Consider the following 19,173-nt stretch of genomic DNA (forward strand, 5'->3'; position numbering starts at 1 on the left):
TCACAGCAAAATGGTATTGCTGAAAGGAGAAAAAAACACTAAAGGAAGCAGTTTGATCAATGCTAGCTGATTCTGGCGTGTCTCAAAAACTTTGGGCAAAAGCTATCAATACAACATGTTATACTCAAAATAGGTCAATGATTAATAAACGATTTAATAAAACACCTTATGAAATTTTGTATGTCAAAGTTCCTAAAATATCATAAATTAGGATATTCGGTTGTAAGTGTTTTATTCACAAAAATAGAAAAAATCATCTGACTGCCTTTGATGCCAAAGCAGATATTGGCATCATGCTAGGTTATTCTTTAGTCAGCAAATCCTATAGAGTTTTCAATAAACAAACTCTAACTATTGAAGAATAAACCCATGTTGTATTTGATGAATCTGTTAAAAATAAATCTAATGAATTTAATGAATTATCTAACAAATTGGAAGCAACTAATCTCCAATCTGATAGTGACGATGAAGTTCAAGTAAACAGAAATAATCCATTTGATCAACTAGTTGACACGGTTGATGTTCAACCAGTCATCCAGATTGAAAGTCAGCAGGCAACTGACAGTTTGGATGTTGCTGGAACAGCTTATCAGACAACTGACCTTGTAGGACCGAACTTCAGATGGAACAAAACCATCCACCATAATTAATCATAGGAAATCCCTCTGCACCTCTTAGGACCAGAAACCAATTGATTGATGAATATGCAAACTCTACTTTCATCTCTCAAATTAAACCTAACAAAGTGGATGAAGCATTGCTTGATCTAGATTGGATCAATGCCATGCAAGAAGAACTAAATGAATTTGAAAGAAATAATGTTTGGCATCTAATTCTCAGATTAGATAATCAATCTGTTATTGGAACTATATGGGTATTTAGAAACAAACTAAATGAAGATAGACTAGTATTAGAAACAAAGCTAGGATAGTAACTCAATGATACAAACATGAGGAAAGAATTGACTTCGAGGAGTCATTTGCTCCTGTAGCTAGGTTATAAGCTATTAGAATCTTCTTAGCATATGCTGCTTTCAAAAAATTTAAAGTATATCAAATGGATGTTAAGAGTTTCTTTCTTAACAAAATACTCAATGAGGATGTTTATGTTGAACAACCTCCTAGTTTTTAAAATCATACTTTGCCTGATCATGTTTTCAAATTAGATAAAACATTATATGGACTTAAACAAGCTCCTAGAGCTTGGTATGACACATTGTCAAAATTCTTATTTGAAAATGATTTTGTTATTGACACCATAGATAAAACACTCTTTAAATTTGAACATATTTTACTTGTACAATTTTATGTAGATGACATTATCTTTAGGTCAACTAACCCCAAATTATGTAAAAAGTTCTCTAAGTTGATGCATGACAAATTTGAGATGAGCATGATGAGTTTGCTAACGTTCTTCCTTGGACTTCAAATTAGGCAACTTAAAAATGGAATATTCATAAATTAAGATATGTACATTAAGGAATTACTAAAGAAATTCGGTATGGAGAACTGATCATCTACCTCAACTCCTATGAACTCATCGAGAAAACTGGACAAAGATGAAGGCGGTCAAGATGTTGATATCACAGTCTATCGAGGGATCATTGACTCCCTGCTCTATTTGACAGCCAACTAACCATACATCATGTTTTTTGTCGGCATGTGTGAAAGATTTCAGGATAATCCTAAACAATCTCATTACATAACTGTTAAACGTATTTTAAAATATATTAAGGGAACTCAATGTGTTGGACTGTGGTATCCAAAGGATTCCAGATTCAACTTAATTAGTTACTTTGATGTAGACTATGCAGGATGTAAGATTGACAGAAAAAGCATCAGTGGAATGTGTTAGTTCATTGGTGATCATCTGATTTCGTGGTTCAGCAAGAAGCAGACGTCTATTGCCACTTCAATAGAAGAAGTATAGTACCTTACTGCTGGCAGCTATTGTGCTTAGTTGTATTGGATTTAACAACAGTTGAGTGAGTTTGGCATTAAGACAGATGAGTTGTCAATCTTCTATAACAATACTAGTGCCATAACGATCACATATAATTCGGTGTTGCACTCAAGGACAAAGCATATCAACCACCAACCGATCAACAAGTGGTTGATATCTTCACAAAACCACTCTCTGAGACTATGTTTTCTTACTTTATAAATATTTTAGGTCTTTTAGGTTAAAATTAATTAACCATGCATAAACTTAGGGGGAATCTAATGGTCAGTTGATAATCCAGACATGTTGAAACACTGTCTTTAACCCAGCTGAAAGAAGAGTCGGTTGATGACACTGTACATCATACGAGTGCATAAGCAACCTGTAATTTCATCAGAGTAATGACACTCAGTTGATAGGCAAAGTCTGTTGTCAGTACTTTATATTAGTTGAATACTACATGATATTAGTTGAGTACTTCAACTCAGCTTATGAGCAAGGTATGGGCCAAACATAGTACATCAGTTGTTACTATGCGTCAGTAGAACGCCTTCAGCACAATAGTGACACTCATCTGAAATACAAGGCATGCAGACAACACGGTGTGTCAACTCTCTAAGTGAGTATCAGTCGACCACTCTTAAGCTGAGTGGAAAAACATGTCGACCTTATCAATACACTGTCGCATTATCTCCCTTATGATAATGAACAGTCACATTTATAAACTTATTAAAAATAAATACTTCCCTTTATTTTTTATTGTGTACGGCAATTTTTGTTCAAATAACATGAAGACACGTGGATTGTCATGTTATATAAATATGTGACCAATATTTCTAAACGATTCACATTCTCTCTTGCGATCTCAGCCCTAAAACCTAACTTTCTTCATCTTCTCTCTGAAATCCTAAGCATCAGTAATGGTGTCTTTCTCTCAGAACATTCTTCAAGTAGACTTTGAGTCTGTCTACACTCTAGCAATTCCTAAGATCGTAAAGATGTTCCGATCCCTGGAGGCAACTAGCCTGAAGAAGTTCCTAGGGGGAACCAATAACGTACACAAAGAAGAGGTACGCTATTTTTCTCGACAAAAAGGTCATTGGGGACACCAATTAGTGCATGGTGATAGGAACTGAGCTCATTGTCTTAAAAGAGGTGTTCCCCAAACATTTTGAGCTTCCGACGGAAGGGCTCATCGCCTTTGACTAGGTACCAACAACCGTGATTAAGGATATGCATACAGCTTTCTCGGAATTTTCTTAGCCCATTCTTCTTCATGGAAAGAAGAAGTTGATGAAACCATAATATCGGCTACTCAATGATATTGTAGCAAAATCCCTTCAAGCAAAGGTAGGGTCCTTTAATTCTTACACTCAGGACCATTTCGAGATAATGGTGGGCATCATCACAAAAGGAATGGCCATCAACTAGTCATCAGTCCTCTTCACAACCCTAATGGCCATGGTGACACTCCCGAAGAAGTATCATATTGGATTTGTTGTGCTGATCAGTAAGCTGCTCGAGCACTTCAAGGTAAACATAGGAAGGCGAGTGAACATCCAATCATCCCGGATTCTGACCAGCATGACGGTCAGTACCTCATTCTCAATATAAGAGGGGTGCAGGACTCTAGTCTCAAAATATCCGCACATCAGTCAAGCGGACAGTCAACAACCCTCTCATAGCGACCAACAACATGTAAGAGAAAGAAGCTGATAGTTGAGGAATCTGCTAAAAGCTCAAGCAACCGAGCCCTTGACTTAACTAAAGAGTCAGCCGAGACTATTTCTAAGGCCAAGAAGGCATGACTGGAGGAAACAATAGAAGTAGAGGTAGCAGAAGACTCTGATGTAGTAATTGAAGTAAATATCACTATAGTAGCTATTAAAACTCTTACTATTACAATTCTTGAGGTAACCCCTGTAGTGGTACCAGCCGAATAGTCAGTTGAATGTCCTACCGTAGTGCAAGCTGAAGTACCAGTTGTAGTGTCAGCTGATAATCCTGCTGAAAGACCTGCTGCAACGTCAGCTGAAGGCCCTGCTGCAGCACAACCAACAACAACTACACTAGAAACTGTTTCATTAACAGTTGTCTCACCAGAAGCTATCGTAGCACCAGCTCCAGCTACTAAAGGTATCCAAATAAGAGAACCAGTCCCAACTACTGAACGACCTGCCGAAGTTACAGGTAAAGGAAAAGAAATTTTGATCGTTATACCGAAGGCTCCCTCTCTAAAAACAACTCAACATAGATCTGATAATGGAGGAGATCGAGGAAAAAGCGAAGAAATGGTTAGAACTCTTCGACAACTAGAGTGATAGGAGGTTTCATGGCAGGTTCTTTGATTTCCTAACAGTCAAGAATATTGAAGGCTAATACATCAAGAGAACATAATCCTGTAGTGGACATCAACTACCAACATACAAGAGGCTCTCAAAAGGAAAGAGTTAGTTGCAATCAACGTTAGAGGAAAACGGCTAGTTACAGGCCAATGGACAAAACCGCATGACTGGATGGCAAAGTTAATGAGAAATTGCAACAGATCCTAGAATCACGCAGCTCACGAGCCATGAAATTCAAACATGGTACTGAGTCTTCCGGGGTTGCTAAGCTACCATGGGCACCACTCAATGCATCTAGCATTAGTCTTCTAACCTCCCAAGCGACGGAAGTGCCCGACTCAACTCCTCCACCCGAGTCAACTCCATTCAATTTAGTGGCAACCAACCCATCTACCGAGCAACAACTCTCCCCATCCGAGAAACAAACCTTCCCGGCTGCATTTAGTCTCTCTACATAAGCAACTAAAATAATCACAGACATATGTGCAGAGATTCAACAGTTCAACTTCTCACCTCTAGAGCTGAAACATGTGCCTCTTCCATGATCCTCTCCATCTCCAAAGAGCCTATTCTAGTCATTAACAAGAAATTATCCATTCAAGAAGGTGAACCAGTTCTTCCCATACAAATCTTACCATCCGTCTCCACACATCAACTATAGACTCCTCATTTAGTAGAAGAGTAATCACAAAGGACGGTGGATCTCCGCGGAAATATCTAGGACTCCCTTGCTCCCCTGTAATAGAGCATTGCCATTCTATTTGGAGAAATAGAATCTCTCAAGGAGCGGGTGTCAGTTGCCTCGACAACATCAGCTCGGGACAAACCTTTTGACCATGTCACGAAGGGTAATCAAGAGATTGAAATAATCAAGAAATCTTTGAGCAGGCTCAAATGCGTATTAAGAAAATCCCTTAGCACTCACAACAAGGAGCTCTCCGTAAATATCGATACAACTGGAATGCAAATTGCTGAAGTCATAAACTTCCTTAAATGATCAAGGGATGCTGCTATTAAAAAGGGGAAAGTAGTAAAGGAAAATCAGTGAGGAGGAAACTAAGAAGGGGAAGGTAACTTGAAAAAAAAGCCAGTTGGAGCGGTCTTAATCAAGTTATAAGGGAGAAGATAGATAATGAATTTATTTATTTATATTTATTATTGTCTATATCTATTTATTTTATATATAGTTCCTTGCGCATCATCACTTAGTTTTAACATCACGAAAAAGGGGGAAATTGTTAAATTAAGTTAAAGGGGAAAATCATTAAATTAAGTTGAATTATGAAAAACGTTTTAATTAATTAAAATAAACTTAGGATAATTAAAATGAGAACACATGGTTTTGATGAATGAATAAAACTAAGTTCAGTAATGTGTTAATGCGCAGGTAAAATCAAAGACTCGCTAACAGTAGAGCTGCCATCAATTGCCTCGCCATCAGTAGAGTTCGCTAGCAGTAGAGTTCGCTGGCAGCAGAGTTGCTCAAACAACAGAGTTCTCTAGCAGCAGAGTTGCTCAAACAGTAGAGTTCATTGGTAGTAGAGTTGCTCAAACAATAGAGTATTCTGGCAACAGAGTTGCTCAAACAACAAAGTTCGCTGGTAGTAGAGTTTCTCAAACAACAAAGTTCTCTAGTAGTAGAGTTCGCGATCAATAGAGTTCGCTAGCAGTTGAGCTGATAAACAGCTGAGTTCGCTAGCAGCAAAGTTCGTCATCAAGAGAGTTCTCTAGCAATTGAGTTGATCAACAACTGAGTTATCTATCATTAGAGTAGCTCATCATAAGAGATGATCATCAGCAAAGCTCGTTATCATCTAAGTTCTACATCAGCGGAATGCTTATCAGCTAAGCCAAGTAGCTAAGCAATGATAAATTGCAATACGACAATATGTACATCTAGCTCTATCTAACATGCAAAATGATAAATGAATATTTCATTCCCTTGTGCACTAAAATCTTGTATGCCAGGCATACGACAAATGAATCGTTGCCACGTATCGACAAAAGGGATTCGTCCATTTCCATGCTTCAAGTATAAAAGGCATCACAGAACAACGGTGAAGGCCCCTGTTCGTCCCAATCTCTCTCTCTCTCTCTCTCTCTCTCTCTCTCTCTCTCTCTTCTTCAGTTCTCTTATATATCAATACGTTACACATACAAAATACGATATATGTTGAGAGACATTAACATACACGACGGTCACACAAGATAGTTCACTCAATAATCTTTTGTATCATTTAATAATCATTTTACTTGTGTAAATTGAACAGATAGTCGTCTGTTCAACAAGATAGTGTGAGAGACAGAAGTTTAGATAGACAAGGGTTAACACTTGTGATCTGAGTGAGTTTGTGTAGTGTCTATACAAATAAAAGTCTTCTGGTGGAATCCTTCTGGAAACAAAAGAAGGGGTGACGTAGGAGTTTCTATCTCATAATATCCATAAAATCTTGTGTTATCTTTACATTGCTTCATTCATTCTTATATTTGTTGCTTCAAATCGTACAAGTATTTTACGCACTTCAAATCGTTCAAAAGATTACTATGATTTGTCCAAAAATAAAACAGATTTTCAATCCTTAATAGGATTAAAATCGCATTTAAGTGAAAAATAGAACAACAGTATTCAACCCCCCTTCTATTGTTGTCTTCGATCCTAACAATTATATATTTCATAAAAAATATTATTCGTTAGAAGATTTTCACCCATATAGTTGCACTTCCAAATGTAAACATATTCACTTGTAGACGTAAAATCTTTCATATCACTTTATCATTTGATAACAACATGATACATTGTTTAGTACAACTCACATTCTTAATGGATTTAATCATCATCACTAGAATTACTACGCAACAAATTTGACAAAGTACCTAAATCAATCACCAGGTTTCAACGAAAATATTACAAGTGAAAAACTCGAAGAACACTCAATAAAAACAAAGAAAAAACCTTTCGAATTCTAGAGAGATAATGAAATGATTGAAGAAGAGATGTGAGATATATGAAGAGTTCCAACATGAGAGAATATTTATAGTTGGAAATGAAACCATCACAAAAAAATCATTTATCAATTCAACGGATGATAATTCATTCAACGGTTGCCATTCCCAAACTCTTGTCATTTTAAGACTTTTGACATTCTATCTTATCCATTATCATTCGATCTTATCCATTGATGTTAAATTTCAACAAAAACTCACTTTTGAATTTGGTATGAATTTATATTTATTTGGATTATTTTGCAATTAATTTATTTATCCAATTTCACATTTTCATTTAATTAATGGAATTACTTTAAAATTCCAACATATTATTCCGCTAAAACCCTATATTTCGATAGGTTAAGACATCGTTTATATATGATTCCGATAAAACCCTATTTATCGGTAAGTCGAGACATCGTTTATATACGATTCTACTAAAATACTATCTATTGATAGGTCGAGACCCTATCTATTGATAGGTCGAGATATCGTTTATATACGTTTCCTCTACTCTATATATCGATAGGTATCCCTTTCGCAACAACACTATGTCCAAATATCTCAAAACAAAATCCCAATCGCTCGATAGGTACTCAAACAAAAACTATATCTCTCGATAGGTATCTAAGCCTTGTTTGTTAATAAGCAAACCGATCATTCGTACATGATCCTGATCAAACCCTATTGCTCGATATATACTCAAATAAAATCATATTCATTAATAGGTATATCTCCTCAGTTTGAAAAAATGCTAAGCCTTGTTTGTTAACAAGTACATCGATCATTCGTACATGATCCAGACCAAACCCTATCGCTCAAATAAGTATCCAAACCATATCGCTCAAATAGGTATCCAAACACTATCAACCGAATAGGTATCTAAACCTTAATGTCTGAATAGGTATCTCAAACCCTATCGCTCGAATAGGTATTCCGAACCATATATCTCGATAGGCACTCAAGACAAAACCCTATATCTCAATAGGTATATCAAAATTTTATTTCTCAATAGTTGTTCTCCTTCTAATCACAATAACACCAAAACCTATATGTTGATAGTACCTAGATCATATGTATATGATATCCTTCAAACCTTACCTATTGGTAACACTTATAACGAGTTCGCAAGCTCCCGCAACAAACCTATCTATGGATAGTACCTTGATCATTTCTATATGATTTATCAACTCTTTATTTATTAGTAAGCCCTATAAGTAAGTGTTGGGATCGGCGTTGCCAATAGAGACTAGGTTCTAACTATTGTTAACAACTTACGATAAACTCTTCTATAATAATTCTGTGAGGGATTACAATCTATTTCTATACTTCAAACTCTTGACACAGATTCAAGTGCGGAACTGTTCGTTGAATTTGAAACTTTAGACAACTGAATACAAATGGCAGACAGTAAAGAACACAAGGAGTGTTATAGATGTTCGGAGATAAAACTCCTACGTCACCCCTTCTTCCATAACCTGAAGGGTATCTACTAAATACTTTGAAATAAATACAGGTCATTGATCTAGCTAACTGTCTGTTGAATAGAACAACCTATGTTCAACATACAATACTGAAGTTTCTCACAAAATGGAAAGTATGAAATTACAGTGTGATCATAGCTAGACATTAAAAGAGATGTTTAATTTCAGAAACATTCTTGAATCGAAATAGTGAGTAAGTCCGTTCGACCGTTGTCAATTAGCCTCCATATATAGTTAAATTACACCAACGATCGAATATTCATTGAGGACATGTGGCATGTGTCTATTGGACGGCTGCCTAGAGTACAACAGACTTTGAATAATATGATTGTGGCCGTACCGAATAGGTAGTGCGTCGAATATCCTATAATCTTATCTTGTACTGGAAATGTATATTTGAGAGATATTCGCGTACATGGCATTAATTCATTAGATAGAATTAGCTAGCTTGTCATACTGCACAGAAGAAAGTGGAGCAGACAATAAAGAGATCGTGGTTAGACAAATGCTTTCTTCAGACGGCTGCTAAAGCAAGGAATTAGACGTTCTTCTTTATACCGCATCTAAAGGAGTTAGACGTCCTCGTCTAACTATGCATCCCTTTAGACCTCGTCTAAAGGAGTTAGACGTCATCGTCTAACTACATTTCCCTTTAAACCGCGTCTAAAGGAGTTAGACGTCCTCGTCTAACTACATATCCTTTTAGACCTCGTCTAAAGGAGTTAAACATCCTTGTCTAACTATGTTTCTCTTTAGACCTCGTCTAAAGGAGTTAAATGTCCTCGTCTAACTACGCATTCTTTTAGACCGCATATAAAAGAGTTAGACGTCATCGTCTAACTATGTTTTCGTTAAGACCGCGTCTAAAGGAGTTAGACGACCTCGTCTAACTACGTTTTCCATTAGACCGCGTCTAAAAGAGTTAGACATCCTCGTGTAACTACGCATTCCTTTAGACCGCGTCTAAAGGAGTTAGACGTCCTCGTTAAACTACATTTTTTTAGACCGCATCTAAAGGAGTTAGACGTCTTCGTGTAACTACGTTTCCCTTTAGACCGCGTCTAAAGGAGTTAAACGACCTCGTCTAACTATGCTTCCCTTTAGGCCGCGTTAAAGGAGTTAGACGACCTCGTCTAAATACGTTTCCCTTTAGACCGCTTCTAAAGGAGTTAGACATCTTCGTCTAACTACGCATTCCTTTAGACCGTGTCTAAAGGAGTTACACATCCTCGTCTAACTACGCTTCCCTTTAGACAGGGTCTAAAGGAGTTAGACGTACTCGACTAACTACGTAAGACGTCTAAAACAACCTACTTTAGACTATGTCTAAGTTAGTACTGTCTTTAGATTTGTTCATGCACAAAATAAATAGACCACTCAGCTTGAACGTAATAACATCATCAAAATTATGTTCCAAAATAAAAAGACTTTTATATTCTTTTAAAGTTAATTAAACTATTTCTTTCTTAATTAACTTTCTTTCTTTTCTTGTTTTAATTTTTCCCAATAATTTTCCTCATTTTTGATAATTTTAAAACTAGGCAATCAGAAGTTAAGTTGAGAGAATAAATCAAAACGAATTCGAATGTAGTAGATGAAACATTGTTCAAAGTATAGAAAATAAGATATTAGATTTAAAATCCTTCCCTTTTGACTCTTGAATCAGGACATTGAATTATATCATCCCTAGTTAGAAGAATTTGAAGCCGAGGCAATTTTCGACCACCATTACCATCGCCTCTATCACCTCCACGACATTGGTCTCCTCTATTAGGTTGACAACTACACTACCTCCTTGAGAAGTTTTTTCTTTTCGATCGAGTTCCATGAGGGCTTGACCCTCCTCTATTTCTACATTCCCCCATTTTAACATTATAAGGATTGACAACAACAAAGTCTCTCTCTTTTGCAGCGGCGGCTTTAACATCTTCTTTAGCCTGAAAACGCCTTGTAACAGTCTCCGCTTGCTCAAGTTGTTCGGCTTCTACACTTCTTAGTGAATTGGCAAACTCTATTACTTGGGAACGAACAAGTTCAATCATGGATCTTGTCTCTTAGTGAAGCTCTAATTTGAAGTTCTTTGATTCAGCATGATGATCCGACTGTTGTCTATGAAGGTTCTTTTCCAGCTTTTTGTACTAAGTGTGAAGGAGATTCACTTCGAATGTGTTTCGCTTCAGAATTTTGTCTGTTTCTTTTTGAGTGGCAACAATGGAAAAAATGGCTTCTTTATTCGATGTAGACTCCTTTTCAAGATTCTGCAATCTGGACAAAATATCCATCAAGTTTTGTTGCATAGCACCTAATGCATCCATAATGTAATTGAGAAATTTTGCATTTTCGGGAGACTCTTCCTCAAACGATTGAGGAGTAGAGGATATAGCATGAGAGTATGCTAGAACGGAGCGAATATGATCGACATTCAGATTTACCTGTAAGGACCTTTCTAGTTCGCTGTCCTGGGCGTGTTCAAGAGAAGCATCCTTCATAATCCCAGAGTCATTTCTGTTGTCTTGGATCTCATCATCCAACTGATTGAAAACATCTAAAATGTCTTCAGTTTAAAGAGGATCTTCACATAAATGTTCATGAAGAGAACCGGCTATCCTCACAGAAGATGGTTGACAAGTGGATAAAAGAGAGGGAAAATTTTCTTCTGAAGATGAAGAGGTGTAGACACCCCATTTTTATACCCTATATACCTAATAGAAAAAGCCGGCCCAAAATAATACTCATGTTTGTTTATTGAACTGGGAAAACAAAAATAGAATCACCTCGTGGAAAACTGACCCGGTAAAGCTTAAAAGATAACGATCCAAAGGTCGAGTTTCATAACGACTCTGTTTTCCCAACCCGTGACACGTTCATGTTGTACGTTTTGAAAAATCTTGAATTTTAAGTATAATGTTATTGTTTGCAAATTTGTGCAGAAAATGCTCAAAAAGAAGGAAAAACTACCGATTCAAGTCCTGGGAGCTAGCTGAAGCTATGTTGCACTTCTAAAAATCATATCATTTGCACCAATGATCCATATTCAGTGTATGAGCTACCGTTGGAAAGCCCTTTGAATTACCTTTCCAACGACACCAAATACTTCTCCCAGTTCTCCCTGAAGCTCAGTCCAAGTCGCCCGCAGCGAAGGTGATGCGTGAACTGACACGTTTTTGTGAGGCTAGTCTCCTGACCAACACGGATCATTTCGTAAGCAAAGGAGAACATGGGGATGTAGGCCAGAGTCTTGCCTTTCCAATGGTAACAACCTCATTGTGGGGAAAGCTCTGTGCACAAAGTTATGGGCTATTAAAGTTATGAAAGTGAAAACCGCGGGATTGAAAAGATTGAAATGGAGGGGTGGCTTTTAAATTCATAACTTTGGATAGGAAGGTCCGTTTGGAATCATTCAAAAAGGAGATTCATGTTCGTGGTGTTAAGAACTGACCATAAAATTTTCACAATTTTCTGAGCAAAAACGCGACCGGGGTGATTCATTTAGTGTGAAGGTGCAAAAAAAGAAAAATGGAAAAGGAGTGAAACGAAAAGAAAAAAAAAGGGAAAATATATATTTTTTCTTTTCCTCCAAGCGTGCCCTTCAATTTTTGGGCTAATTACAAATGAACCCCTGTAATAAAATTAAAAAAGAGGGGAAGATGAGTTGGGAAGAGAGTTTTGGAGTTGGTGAGTTTTTAGAGAAAGAGAGCAGTTTTTTTTTCAGTTCTTGGAGCCAGAGGAGCGGTTACAAAAATCTGAGAGAGTTTTGATATTGCTTCCATCGTTGAAGAAAGAGAAGGAGTGATCCGAGCTCATTGCCTGGGACGATTGGATTGATGAACGCGAAGAACGGCATAAACTTTGGCTGAAGCTTCTTCGAATCCGGCTGACTCATTTCGTTTCTTCATCTTGTTTCATCTCCCTTTGCTAATCAGGTAAACATTCAAACTGAATGATGTTCTTGAAAAGTTGATTGGAGGCATCGGTTATGAACACCGATGCCGCTTGATGATTAGAAATTGTGATTACATTTGTTTCATACAAATTTCAAGTATGTTTCCTTTGCTGCTGTAGTTATTTCCAATTGATTGAATGCTTGGCTGATTTTCGTTTGATTCTGGCTGATAGATCTTTGATTTGATAGATCTTTGATTAGGATTAGTTAGAATTGAGGAAGATTAGAAACCAGTCCCTTCCCTCTCTCTCTAGTTCTCTCCCTCTGTCATCTTCCTTTGTGCTCTCTGTACACCATTTCTTCTTTGCTCCGCCTTAACCTCTCTGTGATTGCGCCAATTCGAGCTCTGCGTATCAGACGACCTGCAAATCGCGACTAAGCTTAGACTTTCTTCAGACTTCAGAGTGATCAAAGAGGAAGATAATCAATCTCTGTTTCTGTTACTGCCATTGTTCTACTGATTCATTTCTACAGTAGAAACTTGAAAGTTCAAGCCGAGCTGTAGTAGCTGTTAACTGTCGGTGGTCCAACTGATAATTCACATCTCTCCTGTATTGTCTCCTATTACCTCGCGCCTCTCTCTTCCTACTATATAGATGCTGTTGCTTGCAACTTTTAGGGTTTTGACAGAAGAAGAATTCCACCCTTTATTCTTTACTGTTCCTACTGCAATGGATGTCGCGGCAGGTGCTGCATCTGCCTTCGCCGCCGCCGCAGGACGAGGTGTTTCGCTTGGGATTCCTCCTCAGCCACCCGGGCAAGAGGGGCGTGCTGTTTCCGAACCTCCTGTTCGAATCACCGCTAACGAGCTGGGTCGGGACACGGGTCATGTAGATTTCTGTACCATAAATCTGGATGAGGACATCTTGCAGCAGCGGCTTCATGATGTTGTGAGACGGAGGGAGGAAATGCAACGCAGTGAGGTTGAACTTCGGGCTCAGATTATTGCTAGGAAAGATGTAATGTTAATGCAGAAAGATTTTGATGCCCAGATAGGGGTGAGCAAACGGGTAAACCCAACCCATATTCAACCCAAATTAAATTTACCCAACCCATAATTCAACCCATATTATTTACTAATATGGGTTGGGTATGGGTTGGGTTGAGTATGGGTTGGGTAACTCAAACTATTTTATTTTTATTTTTTTATTTAACATGTATTTGACTCATTAAACACATTTTTATTCGTTTAACACGTTTTTCACGTTTTTGATATTTTTAATACGTTTTTCACACGTTTAACACGTTTTGACACGTTTAACACGTTTTTGGCACGTTTAACACATTTTGACACGCTGAACACGTTTTTGACATGTTTAACACGTTTTTAACACGTTTAACACATTTTTGACACGTTTGACATGTTTTGACACGTTTTCTCACGTTTTCGACACGTTTAACACATTTTTGGCACGTTTAACACGTTTTTGACACGTTTAACATATTTTTCACATTTTAAACACGTTTCACATGTTTTTGGCACGTTTAACACGTTTTGACACGTTTAACACGTTTTCGACACATTTAATACGTTTTTCACATTATTGACATGTTTCACACGTTTTTCACATTTTTGGCACGTTTAACACGTTTTGACACGTTTAACACGTCTTCCACGCTTTTCACGTTTTTGATACGTTTAATACGTTTTCGACACGTTTAATACGTTTTCGACACGTTTAATACGTTTTTCACATATTCAACACGTTTAACACATTTGACACGTTGGACACAATTTTCATGTTTTGACATGTTTAACACATTTTTAACATGTTTGACACATTTTCACGATTACGGCACATTTAAGACATTTTGACACATTTTTCACATTTTTGGCACGTTTTGACATGTTTAACATGGTTTTCACGTTTTTCACATTATTAACACGTTTGTAACATATTTAACATGTTTCACACGTTTTTCACGTTTTTAGCACGTTTAACACGTTTTGATACATATTCCACGTTTTGGCACGTTTAACACGTTTTCCTCGTTTTGGGCACATTTTGATACGTTTAACACGTTTTTGACACGTTTAACATGTTTTTTACATTTTGACACGTTTAATACATTTTCACACGTTTAATGTCAAACGTGTGGAAAAACATATTAAACGTGTCAAAATACCTAAAACATGTTAAACGTGACAAAAATGTGTTAAAAACTTATCAAAACGTGTTAACGTGCAAAAAAATATGTTAAACATGTCAAAAATATGTTAAATGTGTAAAACGTGTTAAGATATCAAAAACGTGTTAAACGTGCCAAAAACGTGAAAAACGTGTTAAACATGTTATAAACGTATTAAACATGTTACAAACATGTTAAACGTGTTAAGAATGTGAAAAACGTGAAAAACATGTTAAACATGTCAAAAACATATTAAACGTACCAAAATGTGAAAAACGTGTTAATGTGTGAAAAACGTGTCAAATATGTCAAAAACGTGTTTAACATGCCAAAAACGTGAAAATCATATTAAATGTGTGAAACACGTGTTAAACGTGTGAAAAACGTGTGAAAACGTATTAAACATATCAAAAACGTGTTAAAATGTTAAAAATGTGTTAAACGTGTCAAAAATGTGAAAACCGTGTTAAACTTATCAAAAATGTGTTAACGTGTTAGTTATGTTAAAAACGTGTTCAACGTGGCAAAAACGTAAAAAACGTGTTTGATTTGTCAAAAACGCGTTAAACGTATTAAACATGTCAAAAACGTGTTAAACATGTCAAAAACTTGTTAAACGTGCCAAAAAACGTAAAAACGTGTGAAAACATGTTTTAAGTGTGAAAACGTGATAAAAATATTAAACACATGTTAAACGTGTGAAAAACGTGTTAAACATATCAAAAACATGTTAAAATGTCAAAAACGTGTTAAACGTGCCAAAAATATGAAAATTGTGTTAAACTTATCAAAAACATGTTAAATATGTTTAAAACGTGTTAAACGTGCCAAAAACGTGAAAATCGTGTTAAACTTATCAAAAACGTGTTATGTATGTTAAAAACGTGTTAAACGTACCAAAAACGTAAAAAACGTGTTAAACTTGTCAAAAACGCGTTAAACGTATTAAACATGTAAAAAACGTATTCAATGTGACAAAAACGTGAAAAACGTGTTATTAGTGTCAAAAACGTGAAAACGTATTAAACGTGTCAAAAATGTGAAAACGTGTGAAAAACGTGTTAAACGTGTGAAAAATGTGTTAAACGTGTGAAAAACGTGTGAAAAACATGTTATAAGTGAAACATGTTAAAAATATTAAAAACGTGTTAAATGTGTGCAAAAACGTGTTAAACGTATGAAAAATATGTTAAACATGTCAAAAACGTGTTCGACTTAAAGTTGGAAGAAGATGATTAGTTTATATTTGATTAATAATAGAGAATTAAACTAAATTTATATAATTTGGGTAATTTGGGTAACCCTAACCCAACCCAAATTAAACTCAACTCATACTCAACCCAACCCATACTCAACCCAACCCATATTAACCAACCCAAATTAATATTTTGGGTTTGGGTTAGGGTTGGGTTTGGGTAAACCCATATTATGCTCACCCCTATGCCCAGATGACGGAGCAAGTTAATGCCAATACCAAGCTTTAAGAGAAACTAGCTGAAATGGAGCGAACTATACATGAGCGGGAAAGGCAAATTCAGAAGAAAGAAAGGGAGATACATGCAATCCAGTTAGACCATGAAGCAGCATGGGCTAAAGAGGATCTCCTTAGAGAACAGAGCAAAGAATTGCATACTTTCAGGAGGGAGCGGGATAACTCTGAAGCAGAAAGAACCCAACATCTTAAGCAGATACTTGATCTACAGGAACATTTTCAGGAGAAAGAAAGGCTATTTCTTGAGTTGCAGGAACAGCATAGAGTTTCTCAGGAAACCATCCTTTTTAAAGATGAGCAATTGGGTGAGGCCCAGGCTTGGATTGCACGTTTCCAGGAGATGCAATCAACCTCTAATCTCTCTTTGCAAGCGGAGTTGCGAGAGCGTACAGAACAGTACAATCAACTATGGATTAGCTATCAGCAGCAGCTTTCGGAGATGGAGAGGATCTATGTGCACATTGTACACCAGCATCAGCTTGAGCTTGCTAGTGCAAGAGAAAGGAGTGGCTCTTTCCTGTATGAGTCACAGCTGCCTCAAATAAAATCCAAAGATGCTTCACAGCCTGCGTTGAACAATGGAAGCCAAATTGATGTGAATGGAAGTGGCACAGCAGATACAAGTTCTGGGTCTCTTTCAAATGGAAGTGCTGAAAATGTTACTAGTAATTCTTCCCACCAGACTGAACATGTTCATGGTGTTCCACTAGCCCCACCATCCCTAATTGGTGTGTCCACCTACCTTCAACATGGGCAAGTGCCAGCTATGCATCCATTTGTCATTCATAAGGGATTATCTGAATATTTCTCAGCGTGGCGGAAGCAAAGGAAAGAAAAAAAAAAGCAGGAACCAGCTGTGATGGCAGAGCTTGATGAATGAGAGATTTGGTGGTGGTGGGGTTGGAGTTTTGTTTTTTTATTTTGTTATGTTTGGGTTTCCTCCAACTTCTGTTGAAGTTGTAAGTTTTAAAATAACCTGAAAACTTTAATTTCGAATTAATTTATTAATTCAAAATTAAAGTAGTCCCTGATATCTTTCTTATGTTTTAATTGGACCCCTAAACTTTCTTTTCTTTTTATTTTAATTTAAAACTTTTAAAAAAAAATTATTAAAATAAACGTAGGTCCTGTTTGTTTTCCAATTTTAACAAACCACCTTAAAATGATGAATCTAACATTCAAAACACTTTCAAATTTTCCCCAAAATTCCAAAATATTATTTTCTTCAAAAAAATAATTTTTCCCGAAATTTTTAAGGCCCGTTTGGAAAAATGACTATCTTTGCAATGTCATACCAAGGGTTCCATAACTCCGAAAATTCCAAACTTGATTCCTGTGAGCTTTTAATAATATTTTTGACTATTATATGAAATTTTTGGGATTTGGGGAATTATTTTTGAAAATGACTCATTTTAATGTGTTGTGTTCGGAGTTCTCTTTAACTCTGAAAATTTTAAACTGGGAAACACTTGGGACCTTAAGTTAATCCACTCTTTTCATTCCTTTGAGCCAAAGAATAAAATTCTAGTCCTCCAATCGAATTGTTATTCTCCTCATCTATCCTCATTTGATCTGTCTCGGGAATTCTGATTCTCGTTTTTCGTTGCCAAGGTTGCTCTATGTTTTGCAATGCTCTTCGATGCTTTTCAATGCTTCAATGCTTTTCAATGCTTCAATGATTTTCAATGCTTCAATGCTTTTCAATACTTTGTCATCTTCAAACACCTCATGAATAGGACTATCCCCTTGCAAATGATTAAGATTTTCTCACCCAAGCAAAAGAGTTCTGAACTCAGAACGAAAACGTAATAATCCTTCAAACATCATATGGCCAATTACTTAGGAGTAGAGACTGTCTGTAAAGACAGACGTATAGGACATAGCGCCGTAGGCCCTTTCCTAATACGTAACCAAACACCGGACTCTTAAAATGAATCTCTGATTTTTCTTTTCTTTAGTTTCTTTGGGAAGTAAACTAAAGTGGCGACTCTCAAGTCAATTAGATTGACACATTTGCGAGTGTGTCGATTTAAAACCTGTACGGGCCAATTCAATTCGAAAAAAAGGAGCGTATGCCAATCCATTAAATAATAAAAAAAAATGGGCATGCGCCAAAGAAAATTCGGAAGGGAACGAAATGAACGCGTATAGAAAACTGGCGACTCTGCTGGGGATACCTAAGATGTTTAACTCAAATCTTTTTGAGGACGTCCCCCCTCAGCAAATGGAGTCTTCTCTTGATTAACTGGCTTAAAAGGTTCCCCCTAATCTTGTGAACCCAGTGCCTGTTTAGAAATCTTTGAGGGTTCCCCCTCAACGGATGGAGTCTTCTCTTGATCGGGCATCTCATTCTAACATAGTGGTACCTGCTCAGTTTCAGTTGCTGCTACTTCCTGTTCTTCTAAGTTTGGAGAGTCTTGTCTAGATTCATACTAAGTAAGTGTTTGCTCGTTTTCAAGTAAAGGGTGATGTTCTCCTTGTGGGGATGGAAGGTCATCAGTACGAGTGATCGGTTCCTCCTCTTCTTCATGATGAAACTCTACCCGACTTGATTTAGAGCGGAAGATTTCAGATCTGGAGGATCCAGTACCATGAACATATTGTAGGATAGTAGAGTAGTAGCCATCCAAAAGCAGGTCAAGTCGTTTAAGTGCCTTTTCTTCTGAATTGACATTCCTGTGAAGGGGGTTGAAATTTGTTTTTCTGGCCTCAAGTAAAGGAAAAAAGGGAACGACCCATTGTATTTTCCACAACGAGTTCCTTTTCTTTAAAGAGCCTCATGGACACTTAATGTTTTTTCCCATTTGAGATCACGCTTCTCCATTCTCATTAATTCTTTCCATTCTATTACAA

General features: G+C 36.8%; 1 protein-coding gene across 1 annotated transcript; it reads left to right on the plus strand.

Moving 5' to 3' along the window:
* Positions 1–16,327: 16,327 nt before the first annotated feature.
* LOC124939123 (golgin subfamily A member 6-like protein 7) lies at positions 16,328–17,200 on the plus strand. Its single transcript, XM_047479632.1, has one exon. The coding sequence runs from the start codon at positions 16,328–16,330 to the stop codon at positions 17,198–17,200; it is 873 nt and encodes a 290-aa protein (XP_047335588.1).
* The last annotated feature ends 1,973 nt before the right edge of the window (positions 17,201–19,173 follow it).

This window comes from Impatiens glandulifera, chromosome 5 (genome assembly GCF_907164915.1).
Source record: "Impatiens glandulifera chromosome 5, dImpGla2.1, whole genome shotgun sequence".
In the NCBI taxonomy this organism is placed as follows: domain Eukaryota; kingdom Viridiplantae; phylum Streptophyta; class Magnoliopsida; order Ericales; family Balsaminaceae; genus Impatiens; species Impatiens glandulifera.